The sequence below is a fragment of the Mus musculus genome, chromosome 10, assembly GCF_000001635.26.
Source record: "Mus musculus strain C57BL/6J chromosome 10, GRCm38.p6 C57BL/6J".
In the NCBI taxonomy this organism is placed as follows: domain Eukaryota; kingdom Metazoa; phylum Chordata; class Mammalia; order Rodentia; family Muridae; genus Mus; species Mus musculus.
The window spans coordinates 41953678-41979940 of record NC_000076.6 but is presented as its reverse complement, the minus strand read 5'-3'; the positions used below and the strand labels follow the sequence as shown (position 1 = coordinate 41979940).

At 44.7% G+C, this 26263-nt stretch overlaps 1 protein-coding gene and 1 long non-coding RNA gene across 10 annotated transcripts in view; one reads left to right on the top strand and one right to left on the bottom strand.

The window, feature by feature from the left end:
* Positions 1-26263, top strand: part of Armc2 (armadillo repeat containing 2) — a 109920-nt gene that overhangs the window by 38442 nt on the left and 45215 nt on the right. For all 8 annotated transcript variants that reach the window (XR_003948649.1, NM_001034858.3, XM_030244989.1 and 5 more), the window contains 4 exons: positions 4484-4582; positions 8741-8916; positions 13138-13240; positions 16079-16302. Coding sequence is in view for 7 of the 8 variants with exons in the window: in NM_001034858.3 (NP_001030030.2) it covers positions 4484-4582; positions 8741-8916; positions 13138-13240; positions 16079-16302 (602 nt within the window). In the remaining variant the exon portion in view is untranslated. The remainder of the gene's footprint in view (positions 1-4483; positions 4583-8740; positions 8917-13137; positions 13241-16078; positions 16303-26263) is intronic.
* Positions 4876-21034, bottom strand: Gm33058. Of its 2 annotated transcripts, none has more exons than XR_380266.3 (3): positions 20703-21034; positions 18397-18517; positions 4876-5233 (listed from the first exon to the last, which is right to left on the bottom strand). It is a non-coding gene; the product is annotated as a predicted gene, 33058 (long non-coding RNA). The 2 variants fall into 2 exon arrangements; XR_380265.3 differs by lacking the exon at positions 4876-5233 and adding an exon at positions 16763-17159.

Sequence of the window (26263 nt, the reverse complement as noted above, 5' to 3'; positions counted from 1 at the left end):
CACATTGTTAACATTGGACCAAACTAGTCAGGGTAGGACAGCTGTCTGTTACATTAAATGAAACTATATTATGAAAGCCCTTTAGGGACTTTATTCTGCCTGAGGAAATATGAAATAATACAGACCAATGGTTAGAAATGGTGCAAAGTCAGGCAGTGAGAAAAATGAGCCAGGGAACATTTGTTACACTATACCACTGTAACATTGTAACACTGTAACATTGTAACACTGTAACATTGTAACATTGACTGTACAACACAAGCAGCAGGTGAAACCTTAAGTTGTGGAAACAAGAGTTAGGGAGCTCTGTGTCACACCTAGAAAAACAAACATGCTGTCACCCCCATTTCAAAGGCTGGTGACCCCCCCCCCCATGGGGAAGGATCTAGATAAGGCAGGCATAAGAAGGTTTTAAGCCTTCAAGGTTTTTGTTGTTGTTGTTGTCTTTAAAATAAAAAGATACAAACGTAGCACATTATTAGCATTGAACCAAACTATTCAGGGTAGGACAGTGTCTGTTATATTCTTCATAGTTTTTTTTTTTCATTTCACACAAAAGTTTATGTCGGGCTCTATGAGTACACATCTATAATCTGAACATTTTGGAAACAGAGACAGGGTTATGAATTGCAGGCCATTCTGAGCTACAGTAAGACCTTGTCTCAACAAAAATAAAAAATGATGATAAATGATATCAATCTAGCACCGTGTAAAAGATGTTATCTTCAAACTAGCCCCTCACCAGTAAGGAGACAGTTAGTGGTCACCTGCAATGTATCTAGAACTCAGGAGAATCTAAGCCTTCCAATTCCCTAGACAACATTGTTGCTAAGGGGTTTACGTTTGCATGCTAAAAACACCAGCCAATGCTAACAATGTATCAAGCTGTTGGGTCCAAAGCTGAAAGCTGTGGTTAACAGCTATAACCACGGAGACAGCAGAATCTTCAAAAACAGGCAGTATTTCTTGCCTGACTTACCCAATTTTCCTGTTGAATCATTATTTTTATATTTAGCAAGCAGTGAACCTAGATGAAAGTCCTTTTTAAAATTTGAAGTTGTTCCCCAAGACTGGGCCACACTGTGTGTTTGTAGACATGCTTCAGTTTCTAGAATTCACTGGGGATAGGGTATGGAATGGAGGTGATGGGGGCAGTGAGGACCACATGGGGATACAGAAGCAAGGCCATAGCAAGACACAACCACATTAGTGGGGATTCCTGGGAGACGACCGAGAAGAAATTCTTATACCACAGTGTTTAGCTAACTTCTCAAAATGAGTCTGAGAAGTCTCAGAAGGGTCTGGAGGTAACTAAACTTGGGTGATTTCTGACTCATCTTGATAATCATTTCTTCCTGGGGGGAGCATGTTGACTGATTTCACTCTTCCTGGGGAACTAGTTGATCGCTCAGCTTTACATTGAAAAGCACACTGTGTAGGGGTTTCGTTTTGGTTTTTTGTTTTTTTTTTAAGACCACATGGATTTAAAGCCTGAATTTCTAGTAATTTGGGGTTTTGATGTGTTAGAGCAGGTTCCTACTCCAATAGATGATGCCACAGCTCAATGTCAGAGTCTTTTTCTCGAACCCTTTACCATATTTTTTGAGATGGTCTCTCGTTGGACATGGAGCCACATTCTGGCCACACTGAGCTGGTCAGTGAGCTCGCAGGATCTGCCTGTTTCTGCTCCTCTGCTCTGGGGTTACAGCACCATGCCTGGCTTCTTTTATATGTGCTGGGGATCCAAGCCTGGGTCCTGAAGCTTGCAGCAGCAGGTGCCTTACCCACCGAGCCATCTCCCCAACCTGCTTTCTAGCAAATTTAAGTGTTTCCTATATATGTCAAGGAAATTGACTGTTGTTGACTTAACAACTTCTGGCTTTTTGTTTGCCTTCTTCAATACTGAGTCTGTTCATATCCTTTGGCCTCTAAGTGGATTAATTACCTAGGACTATGAGCGGCGGTCTTCTTATACTGCGTGGCTATTTGTATTTACTTTTAGAATTACATGCTTGTTTGTTTTGTTTGTTTAATGTGAGTACATGGTTGCTCTCTTCAGACACACCAGAAGAGGGCATCGGATCCCATAGCAGATGCTTGTGAGCCACCATGTGGTTGCTGGGAACTGAACTCAGGACCTCTGGAAGAGCAGTCAGGGCTCTTAACCGCTGAGCCATCTCTCCAGCCCCATGTGCATGTTTTATCCAGTTCAAGCACACTCAAAAATCCAAAAAGCAGAGATGATGGTCTACAGTCTTTTGTCTGCCATTCTGAAAACCTCAACATCCCAAACGTTGAAATAGCTCTAGTGGCAATGGCAGATCCGACCAGAGCTGTAGTGTTGGCCCCTCTAGTGTGAGCGTTCACGTGTTACGCTGGAGGGTGGTGCTCCGAAGTCCCTGTTGTGAACACTGCTTTCATTCTGAGATCCAGGCATTTCTGAAGCCTGCACCACACCTGGCCCAAAAGTTTGGAAAAGGAACTCTGGGCCTGCACTCAAGACTAATTCTGTGCTAAAGACAATTCAATTTTGTTTTATGATGAAGTCTTGCTGATAGGTCTGCACAGATTAGCCGGTCTTGCTGTTTTGCCTACATTGTATCCTTACCATTTAAACACAGTTTAGTTGTTGAGACTTCCCTGTTTGCATTTGGTGCTCCTGAGTGTCCCCAGGTTCAGCCTGCCAGGCCTCCATTGGCAGTAAGAAGGTTTGATAAAAGGCAAGCTTAGACTCGCAATAGCCAGTAGACATTCCTGAAAAGCAGCGGTGGGTCCTGAGCATTGGGAGGAAGGTGATAATTGTACAGCTTCCCTGATTCTCTCAGGAGTTATCGGCCCTGTGTGGGGAAAGGTTCGTATTTGGAGGCTTGGAGATTAATTTCAGACACCGCTGAGTTCAAATAGATTTTTTAAACACATGCTATTGTGCGTTATACACTGACTTCTCTTCAGCTTATACAGACAAGGGAGAAGAGTTCACTGGATTTTTAAAAGACTTATTTTTAATTATTTGTATGTGTGTATATCTGTGCGGGGGTATGTGTATGCGCAATTGCCAAGAAGACACAATGAATAAATCAAAAGTTGTGAAAAACATAAGTGAATTTAAAGATGATTGTGTGTGTAGAATCTCTTCATTGCTCCTATGATTTTTCAATATTTCATATACGTTTTTGTGGTACCAGGCAAGGGGCTCAGGAGGCAGACGTTAGAGGAGGAAGTCTGAAGAAGGCCTGCAAGTAGCACTGCCCCCTCCAACTCTTGAGATATGTCTGAGTAAAGTAGAATCATGATTTGCCATCTTCCCTATACAATCTGTTTTCTACAGTGTTGCCTTTCATATTGGTTTGCAGTGGAACTGAATGATAAGAGCGGTGGATAATTTAATAGCCCTAGATTCTGCCTGGACTCCACTCTCTCCATCTTCAGAAGCACAATGAAACAGGAGCCTGTAGTCCTGGGAGGCTGAGACAGGAGAATCACTCTGGGTTCAGGGCTAGCTTGGGCTACATGGTGGGTTCTAGGACAGAGTGAGACCTTGATGTGGGGGCAGGGAGAGGAAGAAAGGACGCAGATTGCCTCTGTTCTGCCTCTTGGGTGTGGTCAATGGCAGCATCACCACCTAGAGTGTGTGCAGCATCTGGTCTTGGTGGCACCATGGCAACACACATCAGCCATTACCTATTTGCTTGGTCAGGGAAAAGAGGTTCACAAAATCCTTACCATTGCTAGCTAGGTGTGTGGCCCTCGAGCAGAGCTTTGCCTCTATCCTGACACCTAAATTTCACAGTCCTAAAAGCAAATGTTCTCTTCTTTGCTGATGAGGAAACTGGGGCCTGGAAATGTCCTAAGCTCAACAGATAAAAGTCACCCTGCATATCAATAATAGAGTTGGGGTGGGGAAACCAAGACATTTTCCTCTACCTCTTGGGAAAGCACTGGTCTTGCTCTACTTGCTCCATATCGTGTCTATCCTAAAAGGGCTAAGATTTTTATTAAGGATTTTTAGCTTTTAATCTTTATATATGTGTCTGTATATATAGGTATGTGTGTGAATATATGTATACACACACACACACACACACACATATATATATATACTACATATGTATATACACACATATGTATGTATACACACACACACACACACACACGTGTGTGTGTGTGTGTGTGTATAGCTGTCTATTGTATGTTACAGAGAGAAGTTTTTAAGTAAAGAAACAACTCAAAGCAGTTTGCTGGTTTCCCATGGCCAGCAGCCTTTTCAAAGCTCTCTGCTCTATGAAGCCCTCCAACCCCGCCTATAAGTTCTGGCTCTTTGAAATAACTCATCCTAGTTTCACTTGGGGTGGTTTCTTGGGCCTGGGGGCAAAGCGAGACTGGATTCTGTGTTCATTTTAGTGATGCACAGGAAAGGCTTTTGCATGTGCCCTGTTCCAAGTCCCTCTCTCAATGCCTTTTCCTTCTCTGCATTTCTTTGCAGCCTCCAGAGCTAGCTCACAGGAACAGGAGACAGACACAGAAGTAGATGAAGTCTTCTGGAAAGCACGGATTGTTCCCATTTTGCATGAATTAGAAAACGGTAAAACAACAGTTCTTGTTTTAAATAAAAGCTTGGCATTTATTTGCGTGCTCCCCACTACCCTGATATTTTCAGTTGTATTTTGAATGTTATCGCTGGGGATATGTTGGAAAACAAAGAATGTTTTGGGTTTACTTACCCTGTAGATGTGTATAGTAAATAGTATATAAACCAAATTATTAATAAATACAATTACACTTGGACTAGCACTCCAAAGGGTCACAATGAGGCATTGCTATGAGGGTATAGGGCTCTTCTGAGAGAACTTTACCCTTTTTTTTTTTTTTCAGAATTCATCTGGACTCTTGGTCAGAACCACAGAGTAAGCCCCGTAATTAGTACCATGTGCACAGTGGGCCATCATGCACATAGTGGGCCCTTAGTAGGACTCTTAGACACATGAGCAGCATGGCAGAACTGGCTGATGCTCCACTAGATGCAGGGGAGAAGCATCCTTACAGCCAGCAAGTAGGGAGCTGATGCAGGACACCTGCTTCCTGAGTGCCCAGTGCTTGCCATCTCAGTTCCATGCTGTAGCCAGGCTGTGCCCACTGGGTGGGCCTTCGAGATGGTGCTCTCCATGGGTGGGTCTTCTGGGCAGGATTTCTGGGCTTGATGCTAATAGCCGATGCACAGCACTTCATGTAAACTCTGTACTCAAAGATGGATGAAATCAAATTACCTCCGAATCCCTTACATTCAAAGAATATAACATTTCCCCACTGGAGTTACAGTTCCTACCCTCCTATTAGCTTGTACGGTGAATTTTGGGTCATTCCTTCAGGCAATGAGTGCAAATCAAATCAGGAAGGTGAGTCTGGCCAAGAGTTAGAAATCACATGGGAAGTCTTCAGATGGGAGGCCTGTCTGGAGGGGAGATCCCGCACAGCAGGCTCTTCAGTGGATGCCCAGTGCTCTGTCCACCAGATACCAACAGGGCAAACCTAGGACATCACTAAGGAGTTTGGGGGAATGAGATATAGATGAGTCTCCCTTCTCAGATGGATCATTAAACAGTGAGCTGTAAACCCTCCCACTTGGGCAGCTGTGAGTTCAAGGCCAGTCTAAGTTCCACAGTAAGAGCCTGTGTCAAAGAAATATCGAATCTTTGTTCCTAGACAAATAGTTCCCTCGATACCTTGTGGTTCTTTAGGCCTGTTCAGTAGTTAATAGATTGATTACAATAGTTACAGTAGTTAATAGTTTTCAGATGCCCAGCACTTAGGCTCTACCACATTGCCTTGTTGTCCCCCACTCCGTGTTCCTCTTTCTCTGCCCACTTGCACATTGCTTTTTTTTCTTTCTTTCTAGAACTTTTTGAGAACACATTGTTAACATATTCAGGGCCAGCCTCTACTACACAATGAGATTCTGTCTCAAAATGAAACAAAATAAAAACAAACGGAAAAACCCAAATCTATTACTCTTTAACTACTTCAGTCCCTGATTTTGTTAGTTTTAGAAGCAAGGGTGTTCACTTCCGTATCTGGGAATTACCATACCAGGCCGTACAAATCTTGCCTGCATTTGGCTTATTGTCCCTATGATTTCCTTTCTAGAAACTTCTGGGCCACAAGTTTCAATCATCTGTCACAACCCTTTCATGATCCTGTTAGAAGTGGGGAAACAGGCCATTTACCGTACAGAACATCCACACATCAGGTTTTCCAAGTGTTTTCTCCTACTGAGACCCAAATTGGGCCTTTGAGGCAGGACTATCTCCACACTCACGCTGCATCTTTCTCAGGCCCCCTGGCAGTAGGCCCACTGCTGACCTATCCCTTACTGGAAGCGTGATTTTGGGCCATTTGGGTCAGGTGGTGCCTGCCAGGCGCTTGGCTGCATTTCCCTGTGTGGTTAAGGGGTGACTTGGAAGTTACTTGGTGACTTTGCTCCGCTAGATCACTCTTGAAACTCTTAACTAGTTTCAGCTCTTATAATGTCTTCTGTGGCCATGTGCCTTTCTGTTTTGTTTTGCTTTGACTTCTTGAGTCTCCAGATGTAGCCCAGGCTGACCTTAAACTTGCCATCCTTCTGCCTCGGCTTCCAGAGTGCAGTGCTCCACCTGGTGGCATTTATAACTGGAATAGCCAGCTGACTGATACAGAGTATCAGAGGGCTTCCTGGAGCCAGAGCTGAAGCTTTGATCCTTGAACCTTCCTTGCCTCTTCCTTTGTAAACTTGAGCCCAGCAGCTGAGAACAGCCCAAAGCCTGCAGGCGTGAAGGCCAGTCAGAGAAGAATAGAGCAACACCCCAAAGCAATGCACCCCGTAGAGCTCCGGCTCTCCTCGGGTTGGGGTCTCCATCACTTCCCAACTGTTCATTTACTTAAGTGCATAACCGAGAGGCTTTGGCGTGTATTTAGTTGTTGAGGTTTCAACTTTTTTTTTCTTAGATGTTATTGTTGAAAAGAGCTAAAAATGGCCCGAGTCACTTCCTTTTTGCTGGCGCACACTTCCTGCATGTCCGCAGCTAAGCTCCCATTATGGTATTTACAGATTGGCCTACAACGTCTACATTTTGTGATGAGGTCCGTCAGAGGTAACCCTTCCAAAGAGAACACGCTATACCTTGAATTCCTTTCTCCCCCTTGTGCTGCCCTCTGAGAGAGGGCTTTCTTTCCTGTGTACCAACTGTTAAGCCACTCTCAAAAATCACTTTCTTCAGGATCACAACTGTAAACAAAATATTCTAGCCTCCCTCTTTCCTAAGCAGCATTTGTTTAAAAGTCTCCTCTTTGGTAATGGTGGCTTGTACTGTCTCTCCCCCTGGTTGACAGTCATTTTGAAAGGAACATAGCCAGGAGGTAGTGGCTTAATCCCAGCACGTGAGAGGCAGAAGCAAGAGGGGTCTCTATGTGTTCAAGGCCAGCCTGGTCTACAGAGTGAATTCCAGGACAGCCAGTGCTACACAGAGAAACCCTGCACCAGAAGAAGAAGGAGGAGGAGGAGGAGGAGGAGGAGGAGGAGGAGGAGGAGGAGGAGGAGGAGGAGGAGGAGGAGAAGGAGAAGGAGAAGGAGAAGGAAAGGAGAAGAAGGAGAAGAAGAAAGGAGGAGAAGGAGAAGGAAGGAGAAGGAGGAGGAGGAGGAGGAGGAGAGAAGAAGAAAGAAGAAGAAAAGGAAAGAAAGAAAGAAAGGAAGGAAGGAAGAAAGGAAGGGAGAAAGAGAAAGAAAGAGAGAGAAAGAAAGAAAGGAAGGAAGGAAGAAAGAAACTTTTTTTAAATCAATAGATGAGCTTGCTTGAAGTTATGTTGTAGATTACTGTACTGGCTAGTTTTGTGTCAACTTGACACAGCTGGAGTTATCACAGAGAAAGGAGCTTCAGTTGAGGAAATGCCTCCATGAGATCCAACTGTAAGGCATTTTCTCAATTAGTGATCAAGGGGGAAAGGCCCCTTGTGGGGGGACCATCTCTGGGCTGGTAGTCTTGGTTCTATAAGAGAGCAGGCTGAGCAAGCCAGGGGAAGCAAGCCAGTAAAGAACATCCCTCCATGGCCTCTGCATCAGCTTCTGCTTCCTGACCCGCTTGAGTTCCAGTCCTGACTTCCTTGGTGATGAACAGCAGTATGGAAGTGTAAGCCGAATAAACCCTTTCCTCCCCAACTTGCTTCTTGGTCATGATGTTTGTGCAGGAATAGAAACCCTGACTAAGACCTATATAGTTTTCTTGCTCTACCATACAGATGTGTCAGTCAGGATCCCTAGTCATATAGAACATTGATCCATTCATCTCACAACACACTTATTCACATGTGAAAATTAAATAGCAGTACAAGGTAGCATTAGTTCCTTTTGGAATCATGCAACTTTTTTTTTTTTTAAAGAAACGGAGGCAGAAATGCAAATGACCTGCCCCAGTGAAACTGGACAGAGCCCAGGGGGAGGGGAGAGCACTCGGAAAAGGGAGCCAAGGGAGAGGTTTTGAAAGGCTGTGTCCTGGTCAAGCTAAGTGACCGGTTAGTAAATAAGTTAGCCCAGGAGATGAATCAAAGAGATGAGAATGGGCAAGTAGATGGGAGGGGTACGTGGAAAACAGCACCGGGGGATCTGGAGATGTCTCGGGATACCCAGGGAGCTTTTCCTCGCACTGCTTGCGTCTGACATATCTGAAAATTCAACCTTATGAGTAAGTAGTCGATATTCTCTTTGCTCCGACAGAAGAAGACATTGAAGAGATGTGTGCAGCCTGCACCCAGCTCCATCGCACGCTGGAGGAAGCGCGCATGCTCGGAAAGAAGTTCAAGCGAAGAACTGTCCTGCTGAAGGCTCTGTATAAGCTAGTGGATGCTGACTCGGACCCGCTCAGCCTGAAGCTTGCCAAACTTATCCTAGCAGTAAGCTTGTCTTTCCTTCTTTCTAGCCGACTGTCCTGCATCTGTGCCGAGCCAAATAACTTGTTTGTACATATTGCAAAAAGATGGGAAAATGTGATGTGTTTGTTTAGTCTCTTGGAAAAATTAAGGCAATAAGCTCGCACCCCAGCACTGGACTAGAAAGTATTTCCCAAGGAATACGGCTGAGCACTTAGGGGATACCCCCACAAGCTTGCAGAGTATTCTGGCCACATTTTCTGTGTGATTTTGGGTGGAGACGACACTTTTACTTAGCTGTCATAACCAACTGCTCATTCTCTGGGGGGGAGGGGGTGACTCAGTGCAACGCGCCTCTCACAGAGTCACTTTATCCTAGGGCTCTGACTGTGGAGCTGTCCCAGGGAGGGCCCGGGCTGCCAGCTTGCAGCCATCTTTTCACCTGGAGTCTGGATGTTTTTGTTTCATGATGAATCAAAAAAGGAGATGAGAAGAATGAACCACAGATCTATTTAAGCTTTCAGTGAAAATATTACCTCAGTTATTGATGGTCTTGAACAAATTGGTGGTGGTGGTGGTGGTGTGTGTGTGGGACAGTTGAACTGAATTAGGCCTTCTGAGTTGGTTGTAAAGTAGTTAAAAATCCACTCAGCGATTCGTCCTGTCCCAAAGAATCTAAGTGAAGTTAAATTCTAATGTAGAGTTAAGTGGCTTGGGGCCTTCATTTTTAGAAAAAGAAAAAGTATTTTAAGAATATGAGTGGTTCACCGGCATATGTGTGTATGCCCCATGTATTTGCCTTGTGCCCATGGGGGCCAAAAGACAGCACCAGATTCCCCTGGAAGTGGAGTTACAGGTGCCTGTGGGCCAACATTCGGGTGTTGGAACTGAACCTGGGTCCTCTGCAAAAGCAGCCAGAGTGTCTAACCACTGAGCCATCTCAGTAGTGCCAGGTGGGTACCTTCTTACTCGATACAGAGTTGCCAGGTCAGAAGGGACTTTCCAAGCCATGGCCACTTCCAACTTCCAACTGGCCACTTGGATCTCCAGTAACATCCCAGGGGAGATCCTGTTCAAATGTGGCTTTAGGATGTGGTTCCATATACATTCTCAGGTCACCATATCATAAGAACTGTGGAGGACGGGGCTGGAGAGATGGCTCAGCGATTCCGAGCACTGGATGTTCTTCCAAAGATCCCTGGTTCAATTCTCAACGACACAACTGCAGTGCCTTCCCAGAGGAGCTGACACTCTCACACAGACATTCGTGCAGAGCACCAGTGTACATAAGATAAAAATAAACTAATTAATTAGAATAAAAGGAACTGTGGCAGTAATACAAACCAAGACTGAAGCTATACAGAGGCCAAAGCTCTACACTGAATCTCCTCTTCTTGCTATTGTTTTTTTTTTCTGCCCACCAGTTTGATATTACAGTCCAACCATTTAACAGTATTTATTTAAAAACATGCAGTAAGCATGTGAGTTATTTGGATTTCTTGAATTCTTTGGCTCCATAGAGATGTTAGATAGCCATTTTAATTTTAATCCTTTTTAAAAAAAAAACTTGTGAAAATATGTCAGTCTGTATTAAGAGTGTTCAAAGAGTACAGAGATACTCTGCAGGAGTGCAGCCATATTCAGGAAGGGTTAAACTCTAGCAGCCTTGGCAGAGGGCTAACAACCAGATGGACATGTCCTATGTGCCCTTTGTGGTTAGGTAGAGTGGGAAACTGGAGTGATCTCAAACTTCTTTAACTTGGAAAACAAGTAAACAAAACCAAAGCATCTTTTTTTGTTTTGCTTTGTGTTTCTGTTGTTTTGAGACCGGGTTTCTCTGTGTAGCCCTGGCTGTTCTAGCACTCACTCTGTAGACCAGGCTGGCCTCGAACTACAGATATCTGCCTGCCTCTGCCTCCCAAGTGATGGGAAAAAAGGTGCCCCCGCCAAAAGCATCATTTTTTAATGTAAACAGAAAAACTACCCTACCAGGAAAACATGCATTGGCAGAAATACATCCCAGCCGGGCGTGGTGGAACATGCCTTTAATCCCAGCACTTGGGAGGCAGAGGCAGGAGGATTTCTGAGTTCGAGGCCAGCCTGGTTTACAAAGTGAGTTCCAGGACAGCCAGGGCTACACAGAGAAACCCTGTCTCAAAAAAAAAAAAAAAAAAAAAAAAAAAAAGAAAGAAAGAAAGAAAGAAAGAAAGAAAGAAAAAAAGAAAAGAAGAGAAAAGAAAAGAAGGAAATTCATCCCAGCCTTGGGAACCTCTAAACAAGACAACCAAAGTCCCAGGATCCATCACTGAACTCTAGAGAAGAGACAGTGACCAGCCAGCCAGCACCTCTGTCCTCCCCAGTGCTGGCACAGTGCTCCAAGCTGTTGATGTTGTTCTGATGAAACTTGGATACTTGTGTTGTTGTTTGATTTTGTTGCTATTTCTTTTTCTGCTTTTCACACAAGTTGAGGTGGGAGATGGAGTGAGGTGCTTTGGGACCACTTATTGGGGTGTTTTGTCAAGTGTAGACCATAAGCTACCCACTGCAGTAGGAAGATGAGCAACTCAGAGATTTTGGTCTCAAGCCCATGCAGTAGAGCCTGCCAGCGCACTCCGCCCTCGCCCAGATGTGGAAGGGGCTTTCAATTTGCTTCAGTCAGCTCCTTTGCTGGGATTTAAAGCCATGTTGTCATAATCACTGTCTTAATTTTAACTTCCCATTTTCTTTTCTTCCTGAGAGCAGAAGGAATCCCTACTCTGTCCTGTAAATGCCCTGGCAAGTTATTAAAACACAAGTTGGGCTGGGGACTTGGCATTCCCAGAGCAGGAGGTGGGAGACCGACAGCTCTGTGGGTGGGTCTAAGCCCCCCACCCCCTTCACTTCTTGCTGCAGAGCCAGGCGCATGCCCAATGGGCTGCTTCTCAGATTGCTGTGCCCAGGCCCAGAGCAGGCGCAGTAGGTGCAGATGCTCCATCATGCTCCTTCCTCTGCCTCGCCAGCCACAGACAACATGCCCATCTTTCTTTCTCCCTCAGGGAACAGCTCAGCCCGTGAGCAGTTAAGTGCTCGGTGGTATTTGTGGCTCTAACAGATAACTCGGATATATTCGACTATCTTTTTAAAAAGTTAACTGAAAGCCCAATAAAGTATATCGGAAATAACTTTTTAAATAGGAAAATAATGACCCCTGTGCCATCATTTTCACGCAGAAGTCTTTATTTGTTCAGAGGAGCCCATTCCTACAGACTGGTTTTCACACTGTCGCAGAGGGCACACAATCTGAACCAGAAATTACAGATGTTTTTATTTTCAAGGCTAATAGCCTGAGTTTGACCACAGTATAGAAAGAGGGAACCAACTCCTGCAGGTTATCTAAAGAGCGCTGGCTTTAATCCCAGCACTCTAGGAGCAGGGGCAGGTGAAGCTCTGTAAATCCAAGGTCCTGCTGATCTACACAGTAAGGCCCTGTCTCCATAAAACAAAACAAAACAAACAAAACCAAGTCATTTTCTCTTCTGGGATGCTCACTTCATTTGAAGAGTTTTGCTATTCTGAACTTTATTAGATGTTTCCCCATTAGTGACCATATTTTACCACTTTAGATAAATGTGCAGTTAAAGTAGACCCTTGGTCAGCCAGCCACTCTATTTTTATAAAGGAAATTGTTCTTCCTTATTGCCTTGTGCTTAATTGACTTAGATATTGCTGTGTGGTTTAGAAAGTGATTTCAGCTTTGAACAATGATTATCTCAAGGTACCAGAAATAGCCCCAAGAATAAGCGGGACACAGTCTAAAGCACTGGCTTTAAGTTCATTTTTATACAATGGCAGAGGGGCATGTTTCCTTTGCTTCCGCTCCTCGGTGGACTCTTTTCTAGGTGAGTTTAATCTGAACTTTGGTATCCTTCATCGATTATCAGTATATTCTAAATCAGTTGCTATGTAATGACATACTCTCTTAAAAGTACCGAATAGTTTGACACATCAATGCAAAATGTTTCCCAGTGAGAGACAAATGGTTTGTTAAAGCGTTCTTACCTGAAAGGCCGCCAACATTGTTTTTTAGTACAGCTGAGTTAGGTATGGTAGCTGACACAAAAGGTGGCCTAAACCTTCCTAGGTTGTTCCCTTAGAACGTTTCTCATGTTTTAAACCCTCTGCCTGTACCCTGAGTGTGGAGGTCTTCAAGGTGCCAGGCCTTTATTTCCTCCTACTTAGAAACGCAAGTGTGTTCTTTCTCTGCAGCTTAAAGTGAGTGGAAAGAACCTTCTTAACGTCTGCAAACTGATATTTAAAATCAGCAGGAACGAGAAGAACGACACCCTGATGCAGGAGGATAACATCCTGGGTGAGTCTCCAACAGTGCTGCTGGGGGCCGACCCTGCACCCCAGTAAAGATGCCCAAGTCCCTAGAGGAAAAGGAGAGCAAGTGATGGGGAGCGAGATGGCTCCGGCTCTAGGGCATCAGAGTTGTAATGGTTGTTTTTTTTTCTCAACCTTCCCTGTTTTCCCACATTTGTTTAGAGTCTACTGTGACCAGCTCAGTTTTGGTTTTGCTCTTTTGATGCCTGTAGTGATGTGGTGGGACCTAATGACATCACTGTGTAAAAAGTCATTTCCTAGGCCCAGAGTTACTGTTAGAATAAACACACCTGTAAATTTTTGACGTAATCAAAAATTCTACTCTGTTGACATAACAGGAATAAGCTCCCCCAAAAGTGAAGAAACAGTTGTGGCTATTACAGAATGCAGACATGGGCACAGTTTAATACAGAGCAGCCTAGCTAACAAAGCCCAATTCCGAACATGCCCCTAAGTAATTTAGAAGTGGACAAAATGACCTGGTGGGAAGCTCTCAGGACTTGTGCTGTTCCTGCAGAAGAGGCTGCAATAGAAAACGTTGTGGTCATTTTTTTTTTTTTGGTAACAGGGGACAATGATCGAAGCAAACAGGGACAAAACCAGGCTTGAAAGAATGTCTAACATCATATTGCTTAACTGAGAATTACCGATAAAAAAACAAAAAAACAAAGAATCTCATAAATTCATTGTTTTTAATAGCTGAGTAGTACTCCATTGTGTAAATGTACCACATTTTCTGTATCCATTCCTCTGTTGAGGGACATCTGGGTTCTTTTCAGCTTTTGGCTATTATAAATAAGACTGCTATGAACATAGTGGAGCATGTGTCCTTATTACATGTTGGAGCGTCTTCTGAGTATATGCCCAGGAGTGGTATAGCTGAGTCCTCAGGCACTACTATGTCCAATTTTCTGAGGAACCACCAAACTGATTTCCAGAGTACCAGCTTGCAATGCCACCAGCAATGGAGGAGTGCTCCTCTTTCTCCATATCCTCGCCAGCATCTGCTGTCACCTGAGTTTTTGATCTTAGCCATTCTGACTGGTGTGAGATGGAATCTCAGAGTTGTTCTGATTTACATTTCCCTGATGACTAAGGATGTTGAACATTTCTTTAGGTGCTTCTCAGCCATTTGGTATTCCTTGGTTGAGAATTTTTGTTTAGCTTTGTACCCCATTTTTAATAGGGTTATTTGGTTCTCTGGAGTCTAACTTCTTGAGTTCTTTGTATATATTGGATATTAGTCCTCTATCTGATTTAGGATTGGTAAAGATTTTTTTCCCAATCATGGATTACCCAAGATACAATTTGCAAAACACGTGAAACTCAAGAAGAAGGAAAACCAAAGTGTGGGTACTTCTGTCCTTCTTAGAAGGGAGATCAAAATACCCATGGAAGGAGTTACAGAGACAAAGTTCAGAGCAGAGACTGAAGGAATGATCATCTAGAGACTGCTCCACCCCCACCTGAGGATCCATCCCATTTAGAACCACCAAGCCCAGACACTATTGTGGATGCCAGCAAGAGCTGCTGATAGGAGCCTGATATAACTGTCTCCTGAGAGGCTCTGCCAGTGCCTGACTAATACAGAAGTGAATGCTCACAGTCATCCATTAGATGGAGCACAGAGTCCCCAATGAAGGAGCTAGAGAAAGTATCCAAGGAGCTGAAGGGGTTTGCAGCCCCATAGGAGGAACAACAATATGAACTAACCAGTACCCCCAGATTTCCCAGGGACTAAACCACCAATCAAAGAGTACACATAGTGGGACTCATGGCTCTAGCTGCATATGTAACAAAGGATGGCCTAGTCGACCATCAATGGGAGGAGAGGTCTTTGGTCCTGTGAAGGTTCTATGCCCCAGTGTAGGGAAATGCCAGGGCCAGGAAGCGGGAGTGGGTGGGTTGGGGACCAGGGAGAGGGGATAGGGGGTTTTCGGAGGGGAAACCAGGAAAGGGGATAACATTTGAAATGTAAATAAAGAAAATATCTAAAAAGAAATTTTAAAACATATATTCTAAGGCCCCTTTGACACTCTTATACTCGAGAGTGGTGTCTTCATCTAACCTTGCTCAAACCATCTGGAAGGCTCCAAAAACCTGTTAGCTCTATGGCATTGGGATTTTGTTGTTGGGATTATTGGTTTATTTGTTGATTTGGTTGCTTGTTTCCAGCAGTCCTGGGGGTTGAACTTAGGGTGTGATGCTTGCAAGCATGCTGTTTGTTGTTGTTTGGTTGGTTGTTGTTGGTTGTTGGTTGGTTGGTTGGTGTTTACAGACAGGGTCTCACTCTGAGCATAGACAGACTGGGCTCAGATTCAGCTGTGGTCCTTGCACCTTGAACTCCTTAAGGCTGAGAGAGTATAGATGTTCCCCACCATGCTTAGGGAGGGAGGTGGGAAGGGGGTGGGTGTTATATTCAAATCGTTTTCAGTGGCTGAGATGGTTTTTAACGTCCCATGTCATCCACGACCCATTGGGAAAGCAACAAATGAAGTCTTGAAGATTCAGTGAGGATGAAACTCTTCCCCAGTGACTGCCTTTCTCATTAGTATTGGACAGTAACTTGACATTTTTGGGCCTAACTATTAAAGGCGGGTGATGCTACTCGGAGCTGAGGCTGTCATCCTCACTTGCACAGGACAACCCCTGCTTCTGGTCGCATCACTGTTAATGGAGATTTGCTGTCACTGAGACTTCCCAGCCTGAGTGACTTCAGGAGCATTTGCATGCATCCTTGAATGAACATATTTTACAAATTGTGTGCCAGCGTCGAGTTTGCTGTTGTACTTAGGCATTTATAGAAATGCGTCTTTTCTGGCAGAATCATTACTGGAGGTACTGAGAGCTGAAGAGCTGCAAAGTAACACCGAGGCTTTTCTCTACTGCATGGGGGCTCTGAAATTCGTTTCCGGAAGCCCGGGGTTTCTTACTGAGATGGTCAACAAGGGTGCAGTGGAAATATTGGCACAGCTGATAAAGGAAATGACGGAGGACACGGAGAAGCACGGCGTCTGCCTGCCTGATTCTGGCCATTTGCTAGTGCAGGTAGGTGCTGTGCTCGACAAGGTTAGAGGGGTTAAATTAGCTTTCTGACACCGTTTAAAGTAGCAGCAGATGAGAAGCCTCCGCATCCGGAGGCAGGCCAGGGTCTCGGAGATCAAGGGAAGTGGCCCCTGGCTAGTCAGTGTGTGTCCCGTTACAGGAGGCTGTTTCATGGCTTTCGGCAGAACCTTCCATATTGCTTGCATAGTTCTGCAGAGAAAGCAGGGCCGAAAGCCGGGCTTGGCAGATGTGGAGTCCCGGAACTGAGAGGAGCAGGGGGATCAAGAGTTCAAGGTCCAGAGGCAGGCGGATTTCTGCGTTCGAGGCCAGCCTGGTCTACAGAGTGAATTTCAGGACAGCCAGGGTTACACAGAGAAACCCTGTCTCAAAAAACCAAAAAAAAAAAAAAAAGAAAAAAAGAAAAAAGAAAAAAGAAAAAAGAAAAAAAAAAAAAAAAAGAAGGGAGGGAGGCCTGAGCTGAGCCTCATGGCACAGGCCTGTCATTCCCAGCCAATCAGGAAGCTGAGGCAGGAGAATTGAAAGCAATAAAGGCTCCATTGTAAGACAGAAAGTAAGGAGAAGACTGAAGAGGTGGGGCCATGGTAGAAGGCATAGTTTCCATCCTCAGTAAAGGGGAAGAGCAACAAAGCAATACGCATGGAGGGGCGAAGAGTCTCTGAGCTCTGCTCATCCATGTGTGTGATGCTGGGGATTTCCCAGCCAGCCCTAAGGCCACATCTCTGTCTGCAGTGACTGGAGTTAATGACATCGGGTGGAGTTTTTCACAGGCCCTGTGGATGCCATGCAGCTCTGGGACCACGGGGAGGCAGGTAGTAAACAAGCAGGTATCATTCATCTGGCTACAACAGGAAGAAAATTTTTCTTCTGCTTAGAGTTTTATTAGTGCTCTTGTGACAGATTAAATTTCTCAGTTAAATTATTTCCACCAAAACTTCCCTAGCTCTCATATTGCTTTGTAGATGAGATTTTCACCCCTAATAGCATTTATACATCAAATAATCGCATCTTTGATGTAGTAACTCATGGGATTTGAAATGTGCTTGTCAATTAGTGAGGATGGATTGATCCTTTGGTGTGCTCGGAGGCGTCGGGAGGACATGTTAGAAATCAGATTTACACCCTGACTTCAAGATTCTTAAAATATTTATGATGATTATTAATTTTAGATTTTGGTCCTCCATTTTGAAAGGATTGTAAAAAAATAAAAAAATAATCTCTTTTGGTCAAAGACAAGGCCAGACCATGTTTTAGCAAGGGGCACTTATAAAGCACTTTTCTTTTTTTATGTTGACTGAATTTTGGGTCATTTGTGGGGTTTTGTTTTTGTTTTTGAAAGTAGTTATTTCTGATTACACAGTGATGGTCATTTCTGTTAAAATGTAGGCGATATAAGGAAAAGTATAAAAGCTATCCGAGCTAGGAGTGCGGCAGCACACACTTGTAATACTGACATACCTGGGAGGCTGAGGCAGGGGGATCATAAATTCAAGGCCAGTTCAAACCTATCTCAAAGCAAAACAAAACAAAAAATAAAGATGTTTTTATCCTGAGCTATATGGACATACCTTCAACAACATAGTCTTTGTGATATGTATTCTCAAATGAACCTATGTACACCAGGCTGACCTCAAACTCAAAGAGATGTCTGCTTCTAGAGTGCTGGGATTAGAGGCATGTATTAAAGATACACCTGGCTCTAATCTGCATGTTTTTCATTTATTTATGTATGTATTTATTTATTTTTATTTCATTTGCACTTGTGTTGTGCCTGCATGTGTGTCTCTGTAAAGATGTCAGCTCCCCTGGAACTGGAGTGAGAGACAGTTGTGAACTGCCCTGTGGGGCTGGGAATTGAAGCTGAGTCCTCTGATAGAGAAGTCAGTGCTCTTAACCACTAAGCCATTTCTTCAGCCCCTCTAATCTGTATTTTTAATAGTCAGTTTGTTTCATGTCACCTCTTCTCTCTTGGTTTCTTCGTGTCCATTCAGACAGCTTATATTGTTCACAGTATATTTAATACTTTTTAATAATCTCATAGGTTTTAAAAATGGGACAGTAAAAATTCTCTTGCCTTACCTCTATCAGCTTACTTTTCACTGTTTCACCGCTGTGATAAAGATATGCCCATGTGGTGGGTTGAATGAAAGCGGTCTCCATAGGCTCATATGTTTGACTTCTTGGTCCTCAGTTGGTGGAACTGTTTGGGAAGGATTAGAAAGTGTGGCCTTGTTGGAGGAGATGTGTTGCTGAGGATGGCTTTGAAGTTTTAACTCTCTCTCCCTCTCTCCATCTCTCTCTCTCTCCCTCCCTCCCTCCCTCTCCCTCTTCCTCCCTCTCTCTCTCCCTCTCTCTCTCTCCCTCTCTGCTTGCTCCCTGTAGGTCAGGTTGTAAAGCTCTCTGCTGCTTCTTCAGTGCCATGCCTGTCTGTGTCCTGCCATGATTGTGGACTAACCCTCTAAAATTGTTAGCGGCCCCCAGTTAAATGATTTATTAGAGTTATTAGGAGTTGCCCTGGTCATAGGTTCTCTTCACAACCGTAGAACAACAGTAACTAAGACAACCTCAAATTCTCAACCATGCTGATCTTTGTTGGATAGTGTTTGTTTGTTTGTTTCAAGACAAGATTTCTATGTGTGGCTCTGGCTGTCCTGGAAATCACTCTGTAGACCAAGCTGGTCTCAACCTCTGAGATCCACCTGCCTCTGCCCCCTGAGTGCTGGAATTTGAGGCAAAGTCTCTCTTTGATTATAATTTTCTCTCTCCATCCACCCAAGTGCAGGGATTACAGGCATGGACCTCAGTATCTGGCCCCTTTTTAATGTCACAGATTGGGCATTCTCGTCTAGTTGAAGACATTTTTCCAATCTGTTATATGTCTGTGGTACCATTTTATATAATAAAAATAAAATCCATTGATATAAAGGAACATTTAGTGCTATCAGGAGCAAACATATGTCAGATCAAGAAATGAGGGCACGGAGCTGGAGAGATGGCTCAGCAGTTAAGAGCACTGACTGCTCTTCTGAAGGTCCTGAGTTCAAATCCCAACAACCACATGGTGGCTCGCAACCATCCATAATGAGATCTGACACCCTTTTCTGGAGTGTCTGAAGACAGCTACAGTGTATTCACATATGTTGGGAAAAAGAAAGAAAGAAAGAAAGAAAGAAAGAAAGAAAGAAAGAAAGAAAGAAAGAAAGAAAGAAAGAAAGAAAGGGAGAGAGAGGGAGAGAGAGAGAGAAAGAAAGAGAGAGAGAAAGAGAGAGAGAAAGAGAGAAAGAAAGAAAGAAAGAAAGAAAGAAAGAAAGAAAGAAAGAAAGAAAGAAAGAAAGAAAGAAAAGAAAGAGAAAGGAGGGCACTAGGTAGGTGTGGTTGTTAGGGCCATAATGTCAGGTGTTTGAAGCCAAAAATTTTCAAGTTCAAGGCCAGTCTGAGTTAAATAACAGGCTGTAGTCTCAAAGAATAAGCAAGCCCTACTTCTCCCTCCAACTTGAAATCAGATCCCTGCTGTGCTGTTTAGCTGCCCCACCCCCACCCCCTTCCTGCTTTTTATTTCCCTTTTCTGGGATTAGCCCTAGACCTACTGGGTCAGCCCTTCCATTCAATTTCCTCCAAGGGGCACTGTAGAGCTTCACACCACCCACCACCTTCACATCACAGCTGGTTTGGTTGTCTTCAACACCTTTCTCTGAACCTAGCATCTGGTAGAGACTCTGTGGGGACCACAGTCTGCACCCCGTATCCTATGGATCTGGAGAAAGTGAAACTCACTGTTGCCACTTGAGAGCATGCCCCTGCCGTGCACACCACTTGATTCGAGCAAGCTATCACCATGTTTGAGTGTTTACAAATATGGGTAGAAAGGGAGTTTGTTTTACAGCGTGTCATTTGCAGAATCCGCAAAACTGGACAGTCCTTCCTATTTAATTAAAACAAAAATGTTGGGCTGGATAGGCCAAGACTGTAAGCCCACCATTTCAGAGACTAAAGTAGAAGACTCCTAAGTTCAAGGCCTGCCCGAGCTATAGACAAGACCCATGCCAGAAAAGAATGTTTTAATCAGGGAAAGAAAACAGACAAGAAGCTGTTCTATACTGAATGCATAATAAAATGTAAGCAACATGGCTTCACCCCAAAATACTGCATATGCAAACACACACACAATTGAGACCTATACCCAACATGGGAAACAGCAGAAATACTTTCTCAAAGCAACCTTTGTCCATCTGCTAGGATGGAGAGTTCCTTCACACCCAGTTTTTAATGGCATACAAATTGTAGTGATTTATTGTTCACTGAACGAGACAGCTATTCTTCACTTAGGAACTTCCCTTCCTGTAAAGGAATGCTTTATCCGCCAGAGCAACTGGCCGCTAACTCACCTGACAGGAGAGAGCAGGCATTGCCTTTCTCCTCTGCCTTTGCTTGGGAAGAAGCAGTTTCCCAGTGGCTGCTCAGACTGCTTCTCCAAGGACAGCAAGTCTGGAGATGTGAGGAGACTCGGCGGCACCCACGATCATATAATGCCTTGGGTTCTGAACTATGGAAGGGCGGGGCTCATCACCATGGCTGGAGGATGAGTTTTATAACAAGCCTTCCAGTGCTGCATACCTCCCCAGGCACAGGCTCTGTCTGTGCCTAGAGTTTCACAAAATACTATACTGTGACGGCAGCTTACTTTAACAAGAGGAAAGGAGAAGCGGGACCAGGACAGGCTTGGATGAAGCCACCAATCAGGAAGGAGGGTTAGCGTACACAGCAGGGCCAGGAAGAATATGCTAAAGATATTTCCTCTGCAGCCAGGAAGATCCAGGGCGGGGAAATAAGGATCCACGCGCACTGTTTGCCGAGAACCGCTTGCTTGCCGGTATCTTAGCATGTCTGCTCAGCCCTGCCGCTTCTCCGTACTGTGAATATAGTCATCGCGGCAATGAAGAAATGCCTCTAACTTCTAACACGCAGTTGTGAAACCCAGTGTTAGAACTTCATCACTTAGTAATTTTAGCCTTTGACATGATCTCTGGATGACCTGGAACTCCTGGTGATGCTCCTGCCTCTGCCTCTCCCAGCTACTAGAGTTATAACTGCACACCCCGCCCATTCTTTGTCAGTGGTCACTAAGGCATCTCTCGCAGACTCCTTATTTTGGCACATCAACATTCTGTGTAATCTATACAACCTCCAAGTTCTCTCCTGTCTTAATGGGGCATGATTATTAAATTACAAGGATGGATGGGTGGTGGTGGTGCATCCCTTTAATTCTAGTGCTTGGGAGGCAGAGGCAAATGGATCAAGGGAGTTCAAGGCCAGCTGGGTTTCCAGGACAGCCGGGGCTAAAAATTAGAAAGATCAAGTCATACATCCATTTATCCTGAAACAAAAAGACATCCAGGTAGTAAATAGATTCCCAGTAATGAAAAATAGGCACAAGCTAGTGTTGGGGTGGGGGATGGGCAGGAGTCCTTCCGGTTGGGGAGAAAGCCATGGTAGGAAATGCTGTAGGCAGACCCCAGCAGGCTTGTGAATTAGCAGCACGTTCCTATGCGTGTGCGTATGCGGACTGCCATGAGATCCTTGGGAAAACTTGGCTCTAATGTGTTCATGTGTGCAGTGACGCTGCATGTTGTTGGTGTCTTATGTTTCTGCCAGACTGTATTCACCATATGCGAGACAACGTGAAACCTCTTGGGTTACCACAGGGGCTTGGATTCAGGCACATATGTGGTCTCAGTTGGGCAAAAGTCCAAAGAATGAATGTACTTTTACTAATAGAGAAGGACAGGTTTAGCTGAGGTTAGGAACAGTGCCACTTTGACTTTTCACTTGTGGGGCCCCCGTCTGTGGTCTCTGACTGTGTTCGTCATTTCCCAGCACCAGTGCGAAGTGAACCATTTTGCAGTTGAGATAAAACGTGAGGGACTTGAGGGATGGATAGCCCGCAACCGAGAAATAAAATAAATGTGTTTACAGACAAATGCCAAATAGAATGGCGGAGCAGGGGACAGGAGTTCAAAGTCTAGGGCTCCAGGCCACCTGGAGGCCTGCGGACGTCCTGCACCCCAGTTTCCTCATCTCACAAATGAGTAACAGAACCCTGTTCTTGCCTGCTCCAAGGGTTGTTTCAAGCAGCAAATGGGGTGAGTAGTTTGTCCCCCCGTGGGGTGGTGGCAGCTCATTTGCATAACACCTTTTGCTATATCAGAGGATAATCTTGCTGCGGGCTGCAGGGGTTGAAGAAGTGTCGTAATTTCCAGACACCTTACTTGCAGTGTGCCCAAAGGTTTCTTTGAAAGATGCTTTTTAGAGTTGGGAAAATGGCTCCCCTATGGCCCTGACTAAGGGTCAAGTTCCTGGAATGCTCCATTTTGCTTAGTCTCAGGACCTCAGGGAGAGTTCTGAGATGGGCTATTTGAGCCTTTTTTTTTTTTTTTTTTTTTTAAAGACAGAGCTTGTCTGTGTAGCGCTGGCTGTCCTGGAACTCATTATGTAGACCAGGCTGGCCTGGAACTCACAGAGGTCCACCTGCCTCTGACTCCTAAGTGTTGGTATTAAAGGTGTGGACCACTACTCCTAGGCCCAATATCATCTTAATGCAGTTTTCTCTATAAAAATGGCTTTCCTAGGGCTGAGAGTTTAGTTTCTTGGTAGAGTGCTTGCCTAGCAACTAAGGGCCTCAGTTCAGTCCCCAGCACCAAAATGCAAAATAAACTAAGAATGGCCTCTAGATATTGATTGCATGGTAAGACATCAAGACTCACCTAATTCATGAAGGACATGCAGCTTTGCCAGGCTCTCAGGGTATCTTATCTGACAGAGGACAGCTCATTGGAGAAGGGAGCATGATGCTCCAGAGCAGAGCTCGGTCATTGTTCAGCAGATAACTAGCCATGACCAAGATGGACTTTTCTCCCTTGATAAATGGAAAAAAAAAAAACAAAAACAAAACAAAACGCCAGTCCTCTTCGTTCCACTCAACATGTAGCAAAAGCGAGGACACTGAACTCTGTTCAATTCTCTTGTGGGCTGTCAGCACAGCTTCTTTTGTCATCTTTCCATTGGTTGCTTTCTGACTCTGTCTCTCCCGCTGCCTTCCCATTGGTTGTTTCCTGACTCTGTCTCCCCTGCTGCAGATAGAACAGTTGCAGCTCAAGGGTTTTTTTTTTACTTTGTTTCTTGGTGAAATGCTGCAGTTGGGAGTTGTGAATGGATGGCGCGGGCAAGCCCTTTAGAAGCTAAATAGGCACCATCTGACCTCCACTGTCTTTAAAGAAAGGATTTATTAGGTTTGAGAGATTAAGAGAAGTAACAGTAACTAAGGAGAACTGGGAAGTAGAGGAAGAGGCAGGGAGGCGGCAAACATCTCTCATATGTATGTGTGTATACATATACATGCACATATACATGCACATATACATATCTGCACACATATATATGTATATATACACATACATATATGCACACATATATATGTGTATGTGTATATGTATATATGTGGTTGACATATATGTTGATACATAATTATATATATAATAGTGTATATGTGTATATATATACTATATATATAATATACATGTATGTAAAATATATATGTATATATGTTGCAGAGGGAGAGACCTAACTAGGGTGCTACTGGCACAGAGAAGAGGCTCTGTCTAGTCACTAAGCCATCCATGAAAAGCAGTGGACCTAACTGGGCCCTGCATGTGAACAACAGGTGGCAGGAGTAGTTGAGGAAGACATGCTGAGTGAAGGATGCAGTCTAGAGAAAGACATGGGCCAGAAGACAAGCTTGTTGTCTGGAGGGTTGGGGAGAGGGGGAGACGCAGAAAGTAATATGGACGCATAGACTGAGAGAGTGAGAGTCTGTAGGGTGTGGATGCTCCCCCTTCGTCTTGGGTGATCAGGGGAGGGGAGGTTTTGAAATCCCCTTATTGTGGTTGGATCGAAAGCCACCCCATTGAAAACCTCCCCACACAGAAAGATGGCAGATGGTGTCTGGTGGGGGTGGGGGAGAGCTGTAGAGGTTGGCAAACGATGACATTGTGGAAGGAACGATGGCAGCCAGAGGAAGTGTGGAAGGAGTGGAGCTTTCTATTGTGTGTGTCTGTACCAGCCTTGACTTGGGCTCAGTGCCAAAAAGTCAAACCCAGGACATGCCCTCCCTGAAGCTCCTGGCCCAGAGTCGACAGGCAGGCAGAGCCCACTGAGAGCCCTCGTGGGCTCTGTCGCCGGAGGCACACTTTCGAGTGATTAAGAATAACCGGATCACAAGATCATGCCATTGAGTCTTAACCTGGGAAAAATGGACACAGCCACCAGGGCTTCAGGTAACAAAAAGCAGAAAACAGGGGGACTCTGTGGGCCTGGGCACCCAGGCTATGGATGTCACATGTTGAATGTTACTCAGAAGTTTTGACATGGGTATAAGCTTCATGCATCTTTCTGCCAGCGCCACAATTGACACACGTGCAAATGCTCAGGCTAGCATGTATTACTCCTCTGGACATACAATGTTCTAATGTTTGCACCTCCACTCCTGCTTTGGGCCTTTTGGGGGCTGGAGGACAGGATTTCACCCCAGGCTAACTCTAACTTATTATGTAACCCTTCTTAATGCCAACTCACAGTCCTCCTGCCTCAGCCTCCAGAGTGCTGGGATTACAGGTGTGAGCCATTATGCCCAGCCACTGATTGGGTCATTTACAAAAGTAATATGTTTGGAGCAGAAGAATTATAAAACTTTTAACTTTTTCTAATGAGAAGGGATAAGAGAGTGGGAAGGGATAAATTAGGGTTTGAATAAGAAAAAATAGCTCCAGGGAAAATTGCGACCCCTTTAGACGGAGGTTAGTGTGGGAGCAAGGTGAGACTGACATTGTCCTCCCACGGCAGCTGGAGTACGTGCTCCTGGCTCCCATGGGCTCCGCCTGCCCTGGGGACAGAGGGAGTCAGTCTGTCACTGGTTCTCCAGTCTCTTGGGAGGGAAGTGGGTGAACCAGCATTTAGATCAGTGGTTCTCACCCTGAGGGTCTTGGCCCCTTGAAGGACTCTTTGGCAGGAGCTGCCTGAGGCCATTGGAAAACATAGATAATGTTACCATTCATAACAGTAGCAAAATTACAGTTATGAAGTAGCAATGAAAATGATTATGGTTGGGGGTCACCACAACATGAGGAACTGAATTAAAAGGTTACAGCATGGCCTATTAGTCTCACAGAGACCCAGGCCTTAGCTTAGTAGATGCTCATGAGAGCCAGGCTCCCTTGCATCATGTGCAAGTAGTTTATTTCCCTGCCAATGTGTGTGATGTCAGAGCTTTCAAGGAAGAACTTAGGAGTCAACCACTAGTGCTTTGAACACATTCATTTAAAAGGTTTGCAAATTTTCTGGGTTTCAACATGATCAGTTGTATGTTAATCAGTTATATTTAACTTCGTTGATACAAAGGAAAAACTAACCAAGGGTACCTGGTATCTCATTAATTTTTCTGTTGTTTATTTGGTTGGTTGTGTTCTGAGAGAGGGTCTTCTAGCCCAGGCAGGCCTCATACTCTTTCTGTAGTGAAGGCTAGCCATGATCCTCCTATCTCCACCTCCAAACACTGAGATTCAGGTGTGTATGGTTGGCATTGGTTGTTTTGAAAGGTGTGTGGTGCCCACAACAATGCTTGACTCTTACATAGAGCTCTACAGCACACATAAACCATCTCTACACCTTTACAATCCATACATCCCAGCACCCAGGAAGTAACCAGAGGAAGCCTGCTTTGCTTCCCACTGACCACAATATAAAGGGGAAGGCACAGCGTGAGTGACTGCCCTAATCATACTTCATGGGGAGATTCAACTCACGGGCCCACGCTTCCTCCTCTGCACCCATGGGTGAAACTCTTCAGTGGGGGTGGGGCCAGGCCCACCCTGTGCAGTGGATAATACTGATATCC